This window comes from Oenanthe melanoleuca, chromosome 2, assembly GCF_029582105.1.
Source record: "Oenanthe melanoleuca isolate GR-GAL-2019-014 chromosome 2, OMel1.0, whole genome shotgun sequence".
Classification (NCBI taxonomy): domain Eukaryota; kingdom Metazoa; phylum Chordata; class Aves; order Passeriformes; family Muscicapidae; genus Oenanthe; species Oenanthe melanoleuca.
The window spans coordinates 86,979,854-87,002,661 of record NC_079335.1 but is presented as its reverse complement, the minus strand read 5'-3'; the positions used below and the strand labels follow the sequence as shown (position 1 = coordinate 87,002,661).

Below are 22,808 nucleotides of genomic sequence, written 5' to 3'. Positions count from 1 at the left end.
CTGTTTGTCTGGGAGCCAGTAGTCTCAATTTTCATCCTTGCTAATCCATTGGCCTTGAGAAAGTGCTGCAGTGAGTTACAGTGGAGGGGGCCTGCTGGAGATGTTTTGTGTAGGTCAGGGAGCTCAGCTGGACAGAGAGGCAGTCACGTATTCTGGTAAGCCAGCAATGTGGGGAATGGAGAGCAGCCCTGCATGTGTCCTCTCTCTTGTGGCTATCATTTGACAGAGATCCCTGCTTCCCTTTCTCCCTGCCTGGGTGATAGGTCACCAGCATCAGTGAAAAGAATGACTAAGGGCTTCTTCACCCAGCTACTGCCATACTGTCCCTTTTTCCACACAGAAGTATACCCACTATATGTAGTTCAGAATAAAGCACCATAAGTATTGTTTTTACTGCTGTATATGCCACATGCTTTATGTATCTCCTGCATAAGAACTATCTGTTTGCTGATACTGTAGAAAGCACTGTTTATGCAGTTTGTTATAAAGGATGCTTGAAACATAAATCACAGTTATAAACTCATTATAAATTGCATATAATACTAAATGTTCAGCCAGTGTATGCTGGTTTTCCATGCTGTGGGGTTTTTTTCCCTCGGGCTAAATTTTGTTGCTGTAAAATTGCTTATCTATCTGGAGAACAGAACTGGGGACAAAAACATTACTTCAGCCACATTAAAGTTATTCTGTTGACTGCTTTCCCCCATCCTTCTTCCTAGCACCCACTTGGCTCAGAATCATGCTGTCTTCAGGTTCCATGACCATAACCCTTTCCAATAGTCTTACTTTGGTATTATTCCAGTTCTCCTGAATTCAGAGTTAGATTTTTACAGATAAATTTCCCCAGGGTTCTGAGGTAGAGGCTGAGCCTGCAGCAAGCTCCATAACTGAAGCCCAGCCATCTACATGTCATTTTGAATCCAGACCCAGGGCCCTGTGGGGACAAGCTGAATTTCAAGGCTAAGCTTCCAAGGCAATGCAGCAGCAGAATGCTCTTATTTTGTGAACAGAGTGCCTGCTTTTTCACATGGAATGAAATGCTTTACTGCATATAGCTTTATTATATAGCCTCTTCTGACATAACTGCTTAGTATGTTCCCTTCTTGTTTCCCTTTCTGTGAATCACTAAATTTACCTGCTTATCTGAAGTAACAGGAGACATCTACAGATAAAGAAGGGCTGTGAATCAACAGTTCCTTTTATCTTAAATGGTAACCTGAGAGCTTTTGGGCAAGTCTCTTAAGCTGCTCAGCATTTTGTAATTTAGTAACATTCAAAGTGATATTTATTGAAGCCAGTGATTAATGGTTACACAGTAAGGCCCCTCATCCTCATAGAACCACTGAAAGCATAAAACCTTCATCACTGCCACTATTGGATTAGTTATGAAAGTCAGATACCGAGCCACCCAAAAACAACTGATTGCAATCCACCTACCAGAAAGCATTCAGAGCCCGTGTCTCTCAGATAGTAAGAGTCTTAAAACTGTTCTTTAAAGATTATTAGATCCTTCTATCTATCCTGGCTCTTCCTCCCCTGACACATGCACACACACTCACACCCTCCTCCAGGCTATAACAGACTTGTTAAAGAATTGCACAAGCAGAACCCTTAAAAGGAGAGAGGGATTCAGCCCATCACTCATTCCTGGAGCTCACAGCGAGGGTGTCTATGCTCAACAAAAGGCATAATGTGCTAGAGGTTATCAGCAAATGGAATAAAAGCCTTTAAAGTTCTACCATGTGCTGTTTGCAGTGGGGTGCCCTTTGAAAAGCCACTCACTTTTGGATCCACCTGCTCAGTTTGTGTCTGAATCCTCTTCTGGGCACACAGAGTTTCTAGCCCACAGCCCTGCTGCCAGCTGCCCATCAAAGCCAGCTCTGATGTGGCTGCTGGTGGGGGTGTCTGGCTGTGCTTGGCCACAGGTCGTGCACAGCCATGCATTTCTGCCAACAGGGAGGTGAAACAGCATGAGGTAACTGGCCAGTCTGAGGATAACTTCAAATGCAGGAAGGATGTTGGCAGTCTGCAATGGATCCAGATCATCAAAGGAATAGGGAGCTCTCCTGGTACAATGACTGTGTAGACTAAAGGATCTTTCATCTGGTGCTCAGGCCTTTACAAATCCTAAAGAACCATAGCACATGATGACCTCTGCTGTGTGCCATTCCTCTTTTACAGCTCTATCACACATACACAAGCTCCTTCCCCTCAACTTAACCCCCTTCATCAGGCACTGCATTGCACTGAAACTGAAATGTGTAGGTCTAAAATGCTAAAGGTCCAGAGTGCTATTGTTTCCTTACTAAGCCCATAGCAAACAGTAAGGAGTAGGATGAGAAACTCATTTTCACTTACTAAAGATTGTATCAACAAATTTGTTAGAGATTATCAGATAAAAATCCAACATAACTGATGGTATATTCCCTCTCCCCTCCCACTGTGACCTTTTAATGTATTGTAAACTGCTGAGAAAGTTATTTTAAATGTCTTCAGTGGTTTAAGGTTTGTGGTACCTCTGCATCACACAGCCTTTAAAATGGCAGGGGATGATTCAGATCATCAGAGGAGGTTTTGTTTTCTGGTTTTTGGGACTTGGAAACTTGCAGTCAGGAATTTGAATTGCTGCTGTTACCAGTGGTATTATCAGTAGACTGCAGTAGAGTAGGTGAGCCTCAAGGAGGTAAGCAGTGGAAAGGATTATCTCAATTCCCTGGAAACATAGCCAAGATGATACATCCCAAGTGCACAATCGGCTGTCTTGACACGCTGTTCCTGAGCAGGGGCCACACTGCTGCAGGTCACAGAGCTCCAGTGTTCACTGGGTCCCTGTGTGACCTCACTGCCACTCATTTTTTTTGTCATCTTTTCTTTGTGCAGGATGGAGGATGCAACTGCCCAGGAGATGTCGCCAAAGCGTTTGGTAAGGACAGTGTGTGTGTGGTGACACCCCCACTTGTCTCCAGTGCCCCTGGCAGCAGGAGTGCAGGAATCGGTGTGACAGAATGTGTAATCAATTAGTAGAAGGTTGCATTAGTCCCTGCAGCTGACTCCAGTGAAATGTATGCACCAGGCGTGAATTTGCTCTTTGGAACAGTCCAAATTCTGCAGTGCAAAACAGAGTGGTCAAAGTTATATTTAGAAATTATCTGCCAGGTGTGTATGAGATACAGCTGCTGGGAGAGTAATAGAAGAAAACTGATAAGAGTTTCTTCTGAGTAGGGTTCAGGGATGCCTGTAACATTGCCAAATCTGGCTGACTTGGGCCTTGAGTGGAAAAAGAGCTGGTGGAATGCATGTTGGACAGAAGAACAAAACAAAAAGGCAGGCCAGATCCCTGGAGATGTTCTTGGGATCAGCTGTCCACTTGAAGGGATGAGATTTTATTTATACTCTTTCCCCTAGAGCTAGGCAGATGTCTAAAACATCTAAGTTAATAATTAACAGATTTTGCTTTTGTGTCAGTAAGTTGAGTGAATTGTACCGGCTCTTGGTGATTAGAATAGAGAATTTAATCTGTGAGTATTGTCTGTTGGGCATGAAAGTTATGTTGGTATGGGGGGGGTCAAACCCATGATTGTCACTTAGCCATAACCTTGTTACAGCAGCATATGGGAAGCAGGCGCTGAATGCATCCTGAGATGACAAGACATTTAAAGGTACTCCCACCTCCCAAAATGCCAGACTCCTCGGGGGTGTCAAGTAGGGTAATGCCTGGAATACAGTGGGACAGCACAGTCTCTCACTGGGATTTCAGGGTGGTATGAAAACAAGAGATAGCACATTATGATACAGAATGTCTGCTTTGCAGGAACCTTTGCAAGTATGGAAAGGAGGGGCAGGCCTAAACTCAGATTACAGACCTGCCAAGAAAAACTCTAGGCCTGGAACTCCTGGAAAGGTCGAAACCAAAATCTATCTTCTAAATTTGCAGACAGCTCCTGTTTTGAGACAGGTCAGATGACAAGGAAGACTTAATTAGAGAATTCTAAGGACAGCTGTGGAGTGATTGCTACCAGCAAGGAATGTGCTTAGTCAGAAGATTTCATATAACCGTTGTGTTACCCAGTGGTGATGTGATGCAGGAAATAGATACTTCCAATTGGGTGATTCCAACATAGCTGAACAGCAGCATCCACCCTCTTAGACAAGATTGTATAAAAAAATGCCCAACCTCTACTCAGCCCTCACTGACATGCTGCCTGCAGTGAGGTCTTTATTCTGCCTTTATCTGGCTCCACAGCCACCAGATTCTTAACTGGTGGTGTGGTCCTTAGGAGCTTGTGAACTGAAACTGTGACCTCACTGTATTCCCAGCTGTCTGCACAGAAACCTGGCCTGTGGAAAAGGTCTTTCTTCAGCAAGAGCATTTCCAGAAGGAGGCAACTTCACAGTGTTTCAAATGTTTTTCTTTGCAGTGTTTATTACAAGTCTGAAAGATCTTTATAGTCTCTTTGAGCTAACTGAACCTGAACCTGCTTGAAACCTATGACAAGACAGCTTCTGGCTTTGCTGTTCCTCAAGAGGTGCTGGGATTTACAGTGGTACATGTCTGAAGGCTGGCACAGAATTGCCCTTGGACAGAGGAGCATCAGAAAGTTGACATTTTCCAGGCAGTAATTGTACTCTTGATAGTAACGCAGGCAGATCAGTGTGACTGTGCCAGAGCTACAGAGCTGGAAATGATGGAGATGACCCTGAGGCAGTAAACTTACTGTGTCTGGTTATGTGCACTTGATGCAGACACACTGTGAACATCTGACAAGCTGGACCCATGTGTGCATTTGTCAAAGGCACGTGGCAAAATAAGCTTTGAGATAACATTACTACTATCAGTGTTTATTGAATGCTACTGAAATGATTGGCTATCTGAGCCTTGTAGAATGTAGCCACCATGCCCCAACATTTATAAGTCAAAGCCTTGATACTGAATTGTCTGGCACAGACCTCTGTGCTTGAGTTACGTGAATATATTGGATAGCAAAGACCAGGTGATAAAACACCAAGATCTACAGTTCCATCTAGGGATAAAGGCCTGGACAAAGCATGGACTAGAGACAAGAAGAGGACTTTGGTTAAAGTAATTATGCTATCTGTTTCTGTTGGATCACTGTAAAATCTTCATGGGATGGGATGATTTCCTATAAAGCAGTGACAGAGCATGTATTTGAATTATGGGAAGTGTGAGGGTGTCCCAAATCTTAAGACAAGCACTGGCAAGTGGCTAAAGGAGGAGCCAAGTTCATGGAAGCAGAAGGAGTAGATTGGATTGAGTGAGAGAATTGTAAGGAACCAATAAAAAGATGTTGAGAAGCTTTACCTGTGACTCGGTATCAGGACTCAGAGGCAGCTTGGGCATTTTGACAAAGGGGAAACAAGGTAGAAGCCTATTTAAAAATGCAAGGAACAGGGAAGCACTGAAGGTGAGGGACAGAAATGCTAGGAGAGACTTGTGTAGTTCTGGAACTGCAGGGTGGGAACCTGTTATGGATTCAGTAAACTGAAGATGCCGCTGCCATCTGGATGATGATCATTAGAGATGATAATGAAAAAGATGTCGGTTGATAGGAAAGAAAAGAGATGTTTTGATTCAGGAATGAGAGAAAGCATGAAAGAAATTTATGCTGGGCTCTCAGATGATACATATAACTGAACCCTTGGAAAGGCCGATAACATGAACACATTTCTCAGAATGCTCCAGGGAGGCACTGCTGTCTCCTTTTTTAATGATGAGAAGTCAAAGCACAGAGATACTAAGTTCTATTGCCTGAGGTCACATACATTTTTGTGACACAGCCAGAAAAGAATGTGCCTTTTGAATCTTATGCCAGCATCTTTAACACATTACTGCTGTTCCTTACAGCAGTGGTGCAAAGAGATGCAGGAGCAAGGAAGGAAAAGGAAGGAAAAATCATATGGAAAAGTCAACTGGGGACATACACTATTTCCAAATTATATCTGATCGCACTGGCTTTTTCTCCAGTTTTCAACAGCTGTGTGTGTACCTACTGCTGCAAAGGCTCACTGGCTCAGCTGGAGCACAGGTGAATGTTAATTCCAGGGCAAGCTTTGGTCCAGACAAACTGACATTACATCTGCTTGGAGGGCTGCCCAGCTCACAAATCCAGGCTTACTCAAGCTGAATTTGTGCAGAGCCAATCTGGTTATCAGTGGCTTGTATAATCAGGCACACAAAAGACATCTGAGGGACTCTGTCCAGATCCAGCAGAACTGTGTGAGTGCTGTGAGCTTGGGCTGGCATCAGCACTGTTATTCTGTAATGGCTTGACAGAGGAGGCACTGTGAAATGTGAATGAGCAAAATCAGCCCAGATACAGCATAGGCCACAAGGGGAAAGTCAGTGCACGAAGGTGGCATTGTGTAAAACCAGGACAAGTCTGGCCAGCTCTGGGTGAGCTACTGGAATGCTTGTGTGCAACATACCCCATCACATCCTGTGTTATCTAGGGAGTTGTTGCCAGGTGTTCCTCACAACCTAAAATAAGAGCATGCTATCAATCTGCACTTGTAAACAAAAGACTGCAGATGGATGTTGCAAACATCACGAGTGCTTCTGGTGGTTATACAAGAAAAACATGCAGAAGTTAAAGACCATGCTAAAAACCACAACCTCTTGGTCATATATTAACTTGAAACTTTCAGATATCTTTGCAACACTGAAGCACAGTGGAAGGTTCTGGAGAACATTGGAGAAGTAGGTTTAATACAGGCTTGTCATTTCTGGAGCAGCAGGGCAGCAAGCATGTGTCGTTTCAATGTTTAGACGTGCTGCATCTGCTGTAACATAGCTCCTCTCTTCTGGAAGAGCTTGATGAATTATGTTGTAGTTTGCAAAAGTTACTCAAGTTGGATGAGTTTCAATCCTGTAATTCAAACATATTTGCTTCCCTCCCAAAAATATGCAGCCAAAAGGAAAATAATAAATAGATACTGAAGTGCACAGGAACCAAAATTCTGTGATTCTGAAGTGTAGATTTCATGTGCCTTTTGCATTATTAATTTGAAGGCTGTAAGACCCACAACCAAAAATGGCACTAGAATTGGGGATACTGCTGCCAAGACAGAGTCCAGAATGTCTTTTGGCAGGCTTTTGACCTGTTTAAATGCCCTCTTTGCAGCCTTGACCTCAAATCTGTCCCTCCTTCCTCATGGTTTCTTCTACCCATGAAGAAGACATAAACTAGGTTTCCCAGGGTGCTTATTTTTTGCTAAGATGGATCAAGGTTGTGCTAGGTAGCAACAGGAATTTGCCACCGGTAATTAAAAGATGAGTATTCCCTTTGTTTTTGGCAGGTTAATAGTAGTAGCAGACATGAGTGGAACCAAGACATTAAAACTCAGCCATCTGAAACAAAGTTCAGGAGAAATCTGCCAGGTAGCTGACGTGATAGGATACCTGAATGGGTGCCTGGCTATAAATATTGCTTGTGGTGTGCTTTGCACAAGGTTCATTTTTAGTATCCTTTTACTATGGACACAGTGTTCCTTTCAAGCAGCCACCAGGAAAAGGGAGGTGAGGTCAGCAGAGCAGCTGGGTGCTCTGCCCCCAGGCACTGCTGCCATCTCTCCTCTTTGGCAAAGGGGTGGAGGGGGGAACTGGCAGACTTCACCCTTGTGTTCTAAGATCAAAATATTCCCAAATTCAGGTTTGGCAGAAGCTGAGCAGATTTGATAGGGATTTCACTTTTCAGATTTCAAGGTCTGATGCTATTGTTGGGATAGTGACAGAGATCAGAGCAAATCCTAATGCCAGACTTAGCTAGTCTGGGATCTCCCCAGAGTTCAGATGTGTTCTTAGGAGGATGAGTGTAGTTCAAGCTCATCTCCTTTCTGTGAAGTGTGGTTTATAGCTCAGTTCTTCTGCCAATTCTGGGAAGAAGCTGAGCAGAGGGGAGGCCTGTTCTGACACATATATGTTGAAGAAGCAGAGAGTATGAACAGGAAAATGCTTTGTTTCAGGGGTAGGTCACCACAGGCTCATAAAAGACTAAAAGCCAAACTTTTCTAAGCAAGACTAGATACGCCAAAATATCACAGGAGGAGCTGCTGGTGGAATAGTTCCAGCCCAGCTGGAAATATTGGAGACCACAGTAGAAAATTAAGAATGATTCCAAAAACCTTCTTCCTGATCTCATTCCCAGCAGAGCCAATTTCATGGTTTACAAAGCCAGAGGAGATAGACAGACTGAACAGTCATGACTGAGTATTCAGTGTTGCTATTCAGTATCTGGAACATATTTAGGACGTGTAGCTACGGGTTAGATCTCCTTCATGGTGCATGCTGAAAACCACAGAACCCAGGAGTGGTGGTCCTTGGCCTGGAGTTTTTAAACAGGAATCAAATGCAGACCCATCCAGATCTCTTTGAGTAGGATACATCCAGAACGACACTAAACACATATGGCTGATGGACTTGAAAAATCCATAATTTCGTTTAAAAATCTGCTTGTTTTATGTCATTGTTGGGAGGATTACATTACATTCATGAGTCTACTTTCCTTCAGGGTACATTCCCACTCACCACTTGTGGCCTAGAAAGCTCTTGAAGTAGGAACCATCCACTTCTCTGTCCACCATTGACCACAACAGGTCCCAGCCCTGTGTTTAGGACTTCTGGTTGCTGCAGTCACAGTTAATAAGGAATCATGCTCAGATACTATTATGAAGTAAAGGGTTAAAACTGAATTCGAAAGCAAAAGATTGTGGGGTAGAGTAGAATAATCTATATCTTTGTCATTGTAACAGAAAAGGGGTTTTTTTCATTTAAAGTACCAGAGAAATACAATTCAGCCTGTGTCAGTTCTACAGTAAAGCTTTTCTTCCAAGTTTGCTGTGACTATTAGAGGAGAGGATTCTGTACCAAACTATTAAATGCTGGCTATTGTTTCTGTAGATCACTGTGTTCTTGCTTTGGCTTTCATTTTCTTTTCCTTTCCCTGCTTTCTTATGTGTCCCTTTTCTGACCACAGGAGCAGGTGCTGACTTCGTCATGATTGGAGGAATGTTTGCAGGCCATGACCAGAGTGCTGGAGACATTATAGAAAGGAATGGCAAGAAGATGAAACTATTCTATGGAATGAGCTCTGATACAGCCATGAAGAAACATGCAGGAGGGGTTGCTGAATACAGGTATGAATTCCACACTGGAGCAATTGCAGTGAGCCATCCATCCAGGAACTTTTGAAGCAGAATTGTGCAGAAGGAAACAGGCCTATGCTGCTACTCCCATTGAAGAAGCTGTTGGCTGCACTTATAGCAGCAGATCTGAGGGAGGGATGGCATCCAGAGGGAGACAGGGAGAAAGAGCTGGGTTTGGCTAGCTGAGAGCAGTGATGTTCACTCATTTTCAGCTAATGTGGTGTGCTGTCACTGCAGCACAAGCTGTGTGGTCTGGGAAGTCATTAGACATTCTTCTGACTTACTGCTCCTTCAGGATGTATATGAGCTAAATGCTGCTGTTTCCATCCCTCTGCTTGTCCACATTGGGTGTCTTGTTGGTGTAGGAATTCTCAGCTAACCCACTTGCTTCCTTCTGATAGCAGAAAGTGGGTGCTTGTGAACTGGTGAAGCTCAGCTGGGGTTTCCTCAGTAGGGAGATGAGAGCCCAGGACCTCCAAAGCACCAGCAGGTGCTCTGGGACTCCCTTCTGCATTTGTTGGGCAGTCTGCTGTACAGTTCTTCCACCCCTCTTCTGGTAACAGAGCACCAGAGTAGCCTCAGATAATACAGAATGCAGAAGCTTAGTTTTTGAGCTAAATCCTCAGGGGAGAGGAAAGGAAGACAGATTTTGCAAAGGAATCTGTTGTCCATTGATATTTTACTCCAGAAAATGCTGAGGATTTTGACTTTTTGGAAAAGGAAATGACATCAGAAAACCTTTTTGTCTTTTCTCTTAAGAGTGGCAATCTTAGTCACTACTCTTGGACAACACAGTTCTTACATACTTCATTGGAGAATGACTGTCTTACAGTAAACACTGGTTTTTTGGGGAGTCCCTATTAATCCTTCTCTGCTGGCATAGATTCAGGCTCTGGTCCTATCTGATAAATTGCTGTTTGCAAGACTCTCAGACACAGTGACCTTACCTGCAGTTCCAGCCAGATACTCAGGATTGATGGGTTTTGTTGGCTTCATCTGCTACAGCCACTCCAGCATACAGGTTTTTCCCAATGTGTCCAGCTGCTGCCATGGGTAAGAGCTGCAGCTCTGTGAAGGTGATACCATAGAATGTAAAGCAGAATGGGATCCACAAAAAAAAAATGGGATTCATGCTTTGACACAGAGACAAGCTGATAGATAGCAATCCCAGATGTCATGCTAGATAGAAGGATCTTTGATCCCATCTCCTGTTCTCTACCCCAACATTGACTCCTGTGGTGGTTTTTGTCTGCACCATAAAATTGTGTACTCATTCACACAGCACTCAGCAGAGTGCGAAGTGTGCAGATTGCAAAAAACTTAGCCTCCTTCAGAGCATTTACAGCCATCTCCTTTTGCCTAAATTGTGGCATCACAGGATCATTTGGGTTGGAAGGGACCTTTAAGGTTCATCTAGTCCAACCTCCCTATAATGAGCAGGGGCATCTTCAACTATATCAGGTTTCTGAGAGCCCTGTCCAGCTTGGCCTTGAGTGTTTCCAGGCACCCATGGGACATCCACCAGGTCTCTGGGCAACCCGTTCAGTGTTTTGCTTTCAAACACAACTGTTTATTTGCAAAAGAAAGAGCTGCACAAGCTGCCATCTGCACCTGAGATGAGCTGAAATGATGCACCAGAAAGATGTGCTTGCATGTCTCTGAGCTTTGATTCACTTTGGGTTCATGTTCCACTTCCCAGAAGCAGCATACCGTCTGGGGTCTCTTTTCCTTTCTTTGTCTCCCAGCTAGTCTGCTCATCATCAAAGCCTCTGAACAAATGGTCTGAGAAGACAGCACTAATAAGTGTCTCATAATATAAAAGTGGCAGCTGCCAATTGCACAGTGGTGCTGGCAGCCTTTTACCTGAATGATCATTTCCTGTCCTGTGCTACCCCGTGCTTGAGTCAGCTGGAGTGTGGGGAAGGCCTGATTCTGCTCAGCCATGTAGTTAATGGCAGCTCCCTGAGAGATTACAGAACAGCCCAAGAACTCAGTTTGTGGCCTCAGGGATCTCAGTGCAGCACAGTCATTAGGGCCTGGCCTCCACAGAGCTGGTGGGAGTTTGAGGAAGAGTTTGCAGGAAGAGTTTGAGAAAGCTGGCTGTGCCAAGGGGACAAAAGACGAAGCCAGATCTTAAATTCTTTTCCACCTAGTTAGGTGTGTGTGATCTGGCAAGAAAATTTATTGCAGGAGAACTAATTGACACTGGTCCCTCTTGAAAATGAGATAGAGTGCAAGTATTCTGTCTTGTAGGAGGAAAGGATGTAGAGAAAGGTGCTGTATTTGGCTCAGTCTAGACAGACCTTTTGAAGTCACTATGGGCAATGCTGTACAAATTTGGCTTGATCCATAGCTGTATTTGGATTTGTATCCTTGATTTGAGAATCCCCTGGGGACCAGGTTCTGAAACTTTCTCAGCATCAAGGGAGCAGGAGATACTGCATTTCTCTGCCACTAATGGGTAGCATAGAAAGAGTCTCCCAGTCTACTGCTAGATGCAACAGCTCGAAACACTAAATCTGTGAGCCTTGGCTTTTGACTAGAAAAATGCTGATACTCATCTTCACTCTACAGCCATGACACAGAGCTGGCTACCTGTACCAGCCGTGGGCTCAGTCTTCCTTGGCCTGTCCCAGCATGAGTATCACTGTGGTTTAAAAATAGCAGCTGCTAAATCCAGCAATGTAAGTGTGCTGGGTGTTTAAGGGGGATTTGAAACAGCACAAGGTTTTCTTTGAATTGCTCTTATAGTAAAAGTTACAGGAAGTTTAATCACTTCTTAGTTTAGCTGATGGCAAGCTTGAACCAAAAGGGTTCTTAGTCAGCATTTTAAATGCTGGATACCCCAAACTTGACCCAAACAGGTCAAGTCAGTGGGGCTTCTTTATATGCATTTAAGAAGCCTAGCTGTAAGTCTGTATTGGTGACCCAAATAAACTGTTTTGTCTTTAAAAGAACCTGAACACTCATAGTGTGTTATTTGAGCAGTGGGGAGCTCAGTGTGCTCAGTCCCCTGCAGAATCAGTCTGCTTGTCATTTAACTTCATCTTCTCAAAATTACATGTGTTGGCTGGAGAACCTGAGCCTGCAGCAGTTACATTAAAACTGACAGATAAGGTGAGATGGCTGTAGCAGGGAATAAAGTCATGAGAGTAATTGTTTTTGTAATGAATATGTCAAGCTGATCCCATTTAATCCATGTACTCACTTTCATTAATCTTATGTCATTTATATATTGGCTTATTTTTACATTTTCACCTCCTTCCATGAGGAATATGGATCAGAGAGCTGGGGATTTCTGAAAGGCAATTTTTATGATTCTTTTGTGGGAGAAGAGAAATAAGGCAAGCAGGGACTGAGGCTGCATGCAGTATTGTTCAGTTTGAGCCAATTTGTTTTTGTTAACTCTTTTGAAATTTCACAGGTTTTGTGTGAACGCTGCAGTTCTATTGTGGCCACTCAGCAATTCACAGCTGCTACTAAGCTGGATTTGGGCACTTTATATTAACTGCAGGGTGAAATTTTGGTCACAGAAACAGAATAGCACCAACTGCTGGCTGCTGCTTACCATCTTGTGTATCCCAAATGATAGCCTTGAAAACCTACCCCCAGTTCCTCCATTTTTTAAATGCCCCACTCAAAAAAATTGCTTCATGCCAGGGCAGCCTGACTTCTTTATTCTGACCCACATTTTGCTGGGCTGACAGAGCATTGTCATATGTGCTTCATCCCATGTAGCCTGCCAGGATTCCCACCCACCACACACATCCCTCCATGCAGCAGCCTTCAGCTGGCCAGGAGGGGACTGCAGACCAGGCTCTGTGCAAAAAGTCTGAAGCAAATCGTTCTCCCTTTCCTTTCAGTGGCTGGCAAGAGTCAGAGTTACTGCTGAGAGCATCTGAGCACACCTTTCCCAGCTGCTGGGAGCCTCAATTGCTCTGTCATCACCTTTCTTTCTGAGAAGGGGTCACTTCTGGGTCATAACTCCAGGAGAGATGTCAGAGCTGCAAAACCCTCAGCAGTTCCTGCTGACTTGCTTATGCAGCTCTCTGCCAAGTGTGCCAGTTTTTGTGACAGCCCGTGTAATCCATTGTCATGGTTTATCCCGGCAGGCAGCTAAACACCACCCAGGCGCTCGCTCACTCCACCCCTCCGTGGGATGGGAGAGAGAGTTGGGAAAAAAACAGCAAAATTCATGGCTTGACATAAAGACAGTTTTGTAGGTCGGAAAGGGAAGGGATAGTAACAACAACAACAATAATAATAATAATAATAATATACAAAACAAGTTATACACAATTTTTCACCACTCACCAACCAATGCCCAGCCAGTTCCTGAGCAGTGGCCCCAGTCAGCTTTCCCCCTAGTTTATAAACTGACCATGTTACCATATGGTATGGTGTGTCCCTTTGGCCAGTCTGGGTCAGCTGTCCTGGCTGTGTCCCATCCCAACTTCTTGCCATTCCAGCCTACTTGCTGGTGGGGTGGTATGAGGAAGAAGAAAGTCCTTGACTTGGAGTGAGCACAGCTTGGCAAAAACTAAAACACTGTTGTGTTGTCAACACTGAGGGCTGTCCACAGGACACAATGCCTTTACAGCTGTTCCTTTTCTGGCATGAGTCACACAGGGACTACAGTCCCTTTGGGAGTGCACACCTTTGGCATGGGCCACATCCTTTCAAGTGTGCCTTGAGCTGCACGTCTCCTCAGGCGTGGCTCCTCTCCCAGTGGCCATTGCTGAGGAGAGGTGTCATGTGCTCCTCTGACTCTCTGAAAGTTTGGTGGCTCACACCATGTTTGGAGCCAGGTGCAACCATCCCTGGCATGATGCAGGTCATAGTCTTCTCCTACACAGGTCACACTGGCCCCCTGTGTCACCTGAACCCTACCGTGTTTGCCCAGCACAGCATCCATGTGGGTGCTGGTGGAAGTCAGCTGGGTGCTCATCACATTGGGCACTCATGAATGTACTAACAGGATGTTTGGACATAAATAATTTGGGTATGCATGCATGAACTGATTGGATGCTTATGCAAAAATTATTGGCCATTCATGCATGAATTAATTGGACACATGCATTAATTTATTCAGTGGTCATGCATGAACTAATTTGACACTCACACAAGAACACAGCAATTTATGGCCTATACGTCACTCCTTGGCAAGGCACGTATTGGGGAACTCTTAGAAAGTTAATCCAGTATGAACTCTTTGGACATCATCACAGTCTTAATGTACGTAAGTTCAAAACTCCATTTCTCCTCCCTTTAGACCAGCCACTAGGGATCAATACTGTAACACCTACTAAATGTCTCTCCTTCATCCTAAGCACTGTGTTAAAGGGGTTAACATGTGGTTACATGCTCACATGGATACAGATCCCACCCCTGGGCCAGACTACAGCAGTTAATTGTGCACATAGTAAAATTCCACTCACACTTCCCTGGGAACCAGATAACTTCTCGGCTCAGTCTATAACACCAGCAAGATGTTATCTCTTAAAAACCCCTTTCCTCTGAGGACAAGGCTATTGGGGTTAATGTTAGCACAGCTTGAGTATATATTCATGAGAAACTTCATCCCCTTATCCCTGTGGACAAGGCTGTGGAGCTAACCTCACACCTGTCTTCTACCATGTTTTCCCCAGTATCTGCAGGTTACTCCTTGATCAACAGGACATCCCACCAGCTCATCAGCTGACACTGAGGAGCAGTAGCAAGTGTTTAGCTGTCAGAGCTTTGGGGCTGTGTCATTAGGTGTTCACCACTTTTGTAGATCTTGGTCTCCAAAGCCTGAAGTGGCAACCCGCAAGCTCCAGCTTCCTGACACCACCGTAGCCCCTGCTGGGACATCACCCAGGGCAGTGACTGTAACCATCACCCATTTCTGTAATTTCTCACTGAAAAAAAGGGCTACCAACTGTTCATGCTCATAGGAGCAATGGGCAACTTATGATCCACAGGATAGTCAGGCATGAATTAACAAGGAATTTATTTTGAACTGATGGTGCATATGTGCATCAGATAATTGATCTCTCATGCATGAACTGCACAAATGCAGAGCTTTTCAGGTGGCAGGATGTGGTAGAATTTGCACTGATTTCTGCAAATCCCAGACATGCACTGTCTCTCACAATCTCACAGGAAGCTCCCTGGAGCCTGAGCTCAACCTCACAGCTTTGACTGAAAGAGGTGGGCATGGCCAAAAAGCCAGAACAGTGGCATGAGTGTCAATTCATGGCTTCAGCTTTTCCTGCTGGCACTGGAGCTGAAAATAAAAGCCTGGGAACTCCCAGCAGTGCAGGCCATACAACAGACCCCTAAGTCCTGGCAGTCTGTGCAATGCCAGTGGCACATCCAACATCCATTGTCCACTCATTGCAGTGTCTATTTAAGAGTTTCAAGAAAGAGTCAATTACTCATCAGATGTAAGGAGATTAATCATGGCTCCTTACTCACATGGCATATCAACACTTTGCCTTTATTGTCTCCCTAGGGCTGTGACCTCGCATTTAAACTAACAGGATGAAATATAGCCAGGCTCACACTGAAGTACCTCCACACAGCAGCTGTTGCTGTTGTTAATGATTCACAAATGGAGCCTACAAACAGGCATGCCCTTTCTTGTACTATCCCCTGGAAACTTTTTTAAGGAAGAAGCAAATAAATCCACATTTAGAAGAATGACAGACCACTGCCATGATTTCTGCCTCCATGTTGTAGGGCAGAAGGAAAGCGTCTCCTCTTCCCTCCACATTTGTCTTAGACCCTCCCTTCCCAAGGCTTGCCTTTCCAGATGAGCCAGTGTGCCAGGCAGAACAAGCTTACTCTAAAGTGCAGTGAGATCAGCTTTGTTATAGGAGGGATTACTGAACATGGGGCTGGAGAAACGTGGAGGAGGAGTGCAAGTTATTTGCCTGGATTCTTCCATCTTGCAACTCTTCAGATGTGCTTTTTGGGAACAGTGCACTCTGTGCTGGCATGCAGCAGCACTTGACAGTATTCACAGCACTGCTATTTCTCTGGCCTTTTTGCCTGGCACTGAATTGTGGTAGATCACCTTTTAACTTCAAGGGACAGCTGTGCAGCAGGTTTCTGTAACAGGTTTCCCACACTCTGTGAGCTCTGGAGAGCTGCACTGGTAGGAGACAGCCAGAGCACTTCCATATGTGTCTGATCAGTGACGTGGGACAGAGCCCAGGGGCTGTGACGCCTCTGTAGAGCTGTGTAGGGTGGTGCCTGCAGAGAACCAGCTCCAACATTTCTCTCTTGGAGCCTGGCTGTTCCTTACATTTTAAAGCTTGCAGCTCTCACAGTAAAATTTACCTTTCAATAAAGCTGGAAGTTCCACTTGCTTGTAGGCAGATGGTAGAGGGGAGGACGGGGCAGATCTGTAAATAAACTCATGGGATATTGGAGCATCTACAAGATCTGCCTGCTTCTACTTCTCAGTGTTGGTGGTGAGTGGGGCTGAGGCGTTTCAATGCTTGAGAGCACCAAGTAGCAAGCTGTAAAGCTGGGGACACGTTTGTAAACTGCAGCCTGCAGAGTTAAGCTCCACATTGCTCCATTAAACACACTCATGTTTTGCATCCAGACGTGAATGCAGTGACTGATCTCTTCTCCAGGGCTTCGGAGGGCAAGACGGTGGAGGTGCCATACAAAGGGGATGTGGAAAACACCATCCTGGACATCCTCGGGGGGCTGCGCTCCACCTGCACCTACGTGGGAGCTGCCAAACTCAAGGAACTGAGCAAGAGAACGACGTTTATCCGGGTCACCCAGCAGCACAACGAGGTCTTCTCCTAGCCTAGGCCTGGCGGGCTGGAGAGAGAGGTGGGGGAGAAGAGCAGGAAGGGCTGCTCTTTTCCTTTGCTTTCTCCTCCATGTTGTGTTAGTGGCAAACTTCCCTCTCTGTCTCTCAGAATGGCAGTGTCATAGCCATTGGCTTTGGCTGGGATTTGGAAGGGGAAGGTCATGCTATTAACACAGTGCCATTGATTCAAAATGCAATAGCCTCATCTTTTATTGTTGTGCCTATTTCATTTTTTAATCAACATTTCTTCACCTGGTTTCTTCCCCCTCTGATAAATAGCTGCTGAAACCTCAGTTAACGAGGAATTGGCTTGTACAGACATGGCTGTTAACGCCTGCACACATTCACACATTCCCTTTTTTAAGACTGACCTGTCAGCTACCACCACTTTCTGGCAGTGCACCTTTCAGAAATTGCAGGCTGGGAGAGAAAAAGATGCAAGGAATTGCATGGAGAAATAAAAAATCAAGTTCTCTTTATCTTTTTTCTGGCTAAAGAATGGATGTTATGGCACAACTGCCAGCCTGCAAAATGTCAGAGGTGGATGGTAGATGAGGCCTGGCTGCTTGTGACATGTGATGCTAAAAATGCCAGATCTCTGTCACTTTCAGTTCACAGGGCTGATGTTGCTGTTCTTACTTAAACCTCCCTATTCAATGGATTTGCCCTTTCAGAGAAGCTGGCACTGAATGTAGCAAAACCGTGCTGGCCCCCCGGCCCCCATCTGAGGAGATCATTCAGAAGCTTTTCAGAGCTTGCCTGCTTTATCATGAGTGCAGTTATTGAATGACCTGGGTTCCTGTTTTACCTGCTCTCTGGGAACAGGTTTTTAAGACATTGAAACTCAGCAGCTGTAACTCTGACAAGGGGGAATGATTCTTGCAGTCCTCCCTGTTTCCTTGCCTGCTCACATCCATTTAGCAAAAATGTAAAAATGCTGTGCGGTGCATTGTCTGTGGCCAGGTGGAGGAGACCAGAGGGATCAAATTGCCTTCTGGTTTTGTGGTATCACTCCTTTGCAGTCCTTGACATCATGTAAAGCAAGATGGAGCTTTTGGCAGAACAGCCTGGTTGATTGCAAATCACGTCAGGCTGAGATGGAGTTAAAGCATTTGCTCTAAAGGCAGTAATGAATGTTTGAGACTCTGGGTAACACTTCAATAAAGTGTAATGGCCTGACAATTGATAAATCACAATGAAAATTTCTTTGGAAATACACATTGCATCCACGACTACCACAGTAGCTCAATATGATAAATGATGTAAAATTGAGCATCAGTGAATTAATAATGTTTGGCCACTTACTTCAAACTGCTGCTGAGATCATAATGCAGCTGGTGTTACTTCAGTATTCAGAACTTTACTTTTCCCTCCAGTAGACATCTGTGGAAAGAGGCAGGCTTCCTTTGAAAAGCTAAAAAGTGATCTGTAGGAAAAGGAACAGCAAAGAGAAAGTCTAAAATTCATACGCTGGACTGCTCAAAAAGCCAATCACAAGGACTGGTACAATTCACCATGCTGAGAAGCAAATCCGGGCCACAAGCTGATCCTTGGTAATTTTTAAGTGTGTTGTGCACATTAGAAAAAGCACAGGATATCTTCTAAATTGCCTGGTATTTTAAATGTCTTCCATTTAACATGTAGGACATACTTCTTAATTGTGGGATGACCCCTTCCTCTGCTTTGGAAGAGGATGAGGGCCTTGATGTGAGCACAGGTTATGCTTGTGCTGGCTGCAAGGACCATTTGTCCTGCCCACATATCATAAAGGAATGTGAATGCAGCAGAGAAGCAAGGCCTGTGAATCCAGGCCCAGGCAATCCAGGCCCTGATCTCTGTTCCCTCCAGCCTGGAAGCATCATGTGAAGAGAGTGCCAGGCTTCTTCACCACAGAACGGCGCCGTGGGCCTCCTACTGCTCTCAGCTGCACCAGCCCAGAGCAGGGGCAGTGAGACCTCTCTGCATCAGTACAGCTGTGCCACAGCACTGGTCCTCTCTTTATGTGATGTGAGGGGGAAGCAAATGGACACCTCTGTCAGGAGTGGGGTTAGACCATCACAGCCCAGTCCTGACCACAGGTGTGTCTCCACACTGGTGCCTTCACACGTGGGAAGTGCAGCCCTCTGCTGGTCTCATGCCCACTCTCACTAGAGCTTTTCTTACTTTTTTTAGCTACATTTCTAAGTGGAATTTAAGAAATACATATGCATATAAATATATATATATATATATTTGTAAACATTTTTTTAAAGGATCATGCACACACCAAACCGAGCAGCTTCATGATGGCCTCAGAACAGTTTCTTTTCCAAAGGGCAGGTGCTGGGGGAAAGGGGAGGCTGCCTCTCCACAAGAGTGGCAAATGGGGCTATTCTTACACCTGCTTTCCTTCCCCTCCTGTACATACCTCTGATCAGTGACTAATAGGAGAGGGACACACTATTCTTAAGCTGTCCCCAAATTCTTCAGGCTGTGAATGACATTGATGCCATGGATGGTGACTGATAAAATTTTGATGTTAGGTATTTGGTTTTCTGCATAGCAGTTCTTACCATTGTTTTGATAAACAGCATGTTTTCTTTCATTTTCTCCTCTCTAGAAGTGAGCAGGAGAGAGAAATGAGATGCAGAAAGGCTGAACTGGTGGCGTATCTGCATCTCACCCAGTTATATGTGAATTTTGTTCAGGAATAACCCTCAGCTACATCAGTGCTCACCATTGACACTGTACATGTGCTGCTCTGAGACAGGCTGGAAAATACAAAAAAAATAATTTAAAAAAAGAAGCACTTGAGTCCCCCTTTAACACCTATTCCTGTGCTGCCGTTGTTTCCATGATCTTTCCGTAGCTCCAGCTCCTGTACCCTGCTCAAGCCTGCTGCCACTCCCACAAGGAACTGAGGCAGAGGGAGCCAGGAACACACTTTGTCTGGCAGGACGGTCCAAGTGAAGACCACAACCACTGACAAATGCCATGTGCCATTTGTGGATCTACCTCACCTGCACATCTAACTGGGTTCTTTGTTATTTGTCTCCTTTTGTGGGAAATGGAATTTGTATGTGCTTAATGTTCAGTGATTCTGCACAATCAGGTCTTTTCTAGCCCTACATCCCAACCCCATCCTGTCCACAGGAATGCTCTGTGTGTTACAGCCTGTACTGCAGGCTAGGGTCATGCCTGCTTCCCCCAGCCAGGCAACTGTTGAGCTCCCAAGAGCAGTGTTGAGGTTCCCACTGGCCCCAGAAGGGTGCAGTTTAACATACCAAAGACCTACAAGTGGGGATGCTGAAAATGGCAACATTACATCATTAAGCAATCCCTGCTGAGCATGTCTGCCTGTGGCATCTTGAAACATAAGGACACCTCTAACAGGCCTGGCTCTCCCAGTCCTGCTGTGGGGTTGCCTTGCTGCAGCACATTTTGCAGGGTGGACTTCTGCCCACAGAGCCTGGCTACTGGAACTCCTTGGGAGGGAAGGGCTTGGCACAGGAGTGGCCTTGCTCACTCCCCAGTTACTGTGTTGTGGCTCCAAGGAGTGCATTGTGCACAAGGACACCTCCTTGTTGTAGGTGTGAGCAGTTGCTAAAGGGGTGGGCCTTGAGCCAGCATCCTGACACATGTAAAACAAGCCACACACAAAACACATTCCCATCTGCTCATTGGAACAGCCAGTCCCATCAGCCATGGAGCAGGGGCTTCAGATGTGCTTTGGTGCAGCTTTCTTCTCCCTTGGGGCATGCTGGGGTTGAATGTAGGATGGGGACATCCTATAAATATGGAGAGGTGTAAGCAGGATCAGAAAAAGCCTCTGTTTGCCTTTGGGGGAAACTTTTCCTATATAAAATGTGCCTGTCTCTTCTTTCAGCTAGTCAATAGCAGGGGTAGAAAGAATGGAGATGAGGAAGAAACATGGCAGCTGTTGGCCAAGTCCCACTGTGTTGGGACAGGTGCTTTCAGTCAAGGACACGATGAGAGTTTGAAGCTCTTCTGAACCAAGCACTCCCTACTTTATACCTATTGAACTCCACTCTTGTGACAGACTTGTTGCTGCAGCTTTCTGCCGCTGTATGTCCAGTGTCTATCCATCACCATCTCACATCCCCCACTGGGGGATGGTGCTGCTTAGCTGCTAATATCAATTTTACACCAAAAATTCTTTGGAGCCAGGAGGGCTTTTGCAACCAGTGCCAGGTTTGGCCTTGTGTAGAAGAGAGGCAGGGAAAAAAAAAACCAAGGCCCAGGAACAGCAGTTTGCTCTCTGCAGCAGTCAGGGCCAGCAGGTGGGAGAGGGCCAGCCCTTTCCTGCGGGCTGGGAGCTGCCAGGGGCAGCAGGGTTGAAGTTTGTCTCGAGTAGATGCTGGCACAGCTCTGCACTCAGGACAGACCACCCCCTGCAGCCTTAGCTTCATTTGTGGTCACCCAGATGTTTAAGCGAGCCCTCCCCAACATTTATTTGAGCCAGTGTTTGCTGGCTAAAGTTTCCATACATAAATCAGCAGTCTGGAGTCCAGAACTCCCTGGTGTTGCCTGTGATAACTGTGAAGCGCTTCTGTGTCATTGGCCAAAAAGCTGATGGGCTTTCAGTGTTTTGCTGCCCTGCTTGGGCCTGCTGAGATGGTGATGAGAGCACTGCCCTCCTTCCCTCTGCTGTGGCATCCCTGTGTGCGCGGCCCAATCGTCCCAACTGCTCCCAAGTTTTTGTTTTTGTTATGCAATAAAGAGCTTCACCCTGACAGGCTGCAGAGCGTTTTATGGCCATGGGTGGGAAGCTGCGGCGCCTTTTGGCATCGTCACAAATGCTGGGGGGGGGCTGGGGGGAGGATGGGGCAGGGAATTAAATTGGAAAAATTATGTCCCTAGGAAAGCTCTGTCCCCTTTAGTCATAAAAGACACAACATGCATTTGCAATTGGCACTGTTATTTTATTAGTACGAGTATACTGAAACAATAAACTTGTACTGGTATACAGACAATTTCTTTAAAACAATTTTGTTCAAATTTTGAATCAAACATTGTTTTATTATAATAATGAAATAATTTCTACCTAGAAAACCTGCAAGCACCATCAAAGAAAGGGACCATAAAATTCAATAAACAGACGCGAGTGTATCCTACAAATAGACACACCACCATTAGAAAATAGAATATGAATTCTTCCATTTTTTTTAATATTTGTTTTAAAAAAGCTAGTGCAAGTACAATATTTTACACTGGAATTACAGAGAGTATGCACGCATATGGAAAAAAGTTCTCCTGTCACAATAAAAGCTCTTAACTATGTCTGTATGCACTTAAAATCTTCTCCTCTTTTCAATAAGGTGCAAAACGTTATTCCCTCCCTATTTTCTCCTTTGTACTGGCCATGTCAGCTCAATTTCTCCCCAACACAAAGCTGCGATATCCCTTTTGCTGGGCCTACACTAGGAACTACACTGGAAGTGTGATTTGCAACAACCCTCATTAGTAATACCAGACAATTTAAAAAAAAAAAAAATTTACTTTAAAAACTACTGATGTCGAATGGCTGGACCTGACCCCGGCTCGGCCAAGCGCCGCTGCCAGCTGCTGCCGGGAGCAGTGACATAGCTAGTACAAAATGGATTTCAGTAGCTCACCCAAACTGAAAAAGGTTGGGAAATTCCCCCACCCCCCCTTTTTGTAACACTGTGAAAAGAACAGTGTTCAACAAGTTAATATATTATTTAAAAAAAAAAAAAAAAAGGAGCAAATACATACATAAGTGAGTTTCAACATTAGCTGACTGTCGTGAAGAGTTGCATCTATGCCTTACCAGATTAGTAACTTCGCGAAGCGCCCGGCCTGACAGCCAGGC

The 22,808-nt window shown here is 45.1% G+C and overlaps 1 protein-coding gene across 1 annotated transcript in view; it reads left to right on the top strand.

Annotated features, from left to right (window-relative positions):
* GMPR (guanosine monophosphate reductase) overlaps positions 1-21,708 on the top strand; it is a 41,628-nt gene extending 19,920 nt beyond the window's left edge. The window contains exons 7-9 of the mRNA XM_056483725.1: positions 2,881-2,923; positions 8,991-9,150; positions 16,788-21,708. Coding sequence (XP_056339700.1) covers positions 2,881-2,923; positions 8,991-9,150; positions 16,788-16,968 — 384 coding nt within the window. The 3' untranslated portion in view covers positions 16,969-21,708. The remainder of the gene's footprint in view (positions 1-2,880; positions 2,924-8,990; positions 9,151-16,787) is intronic.
* Positions 21,709-22,808: the final 1,100 nt, after the last annotated feature.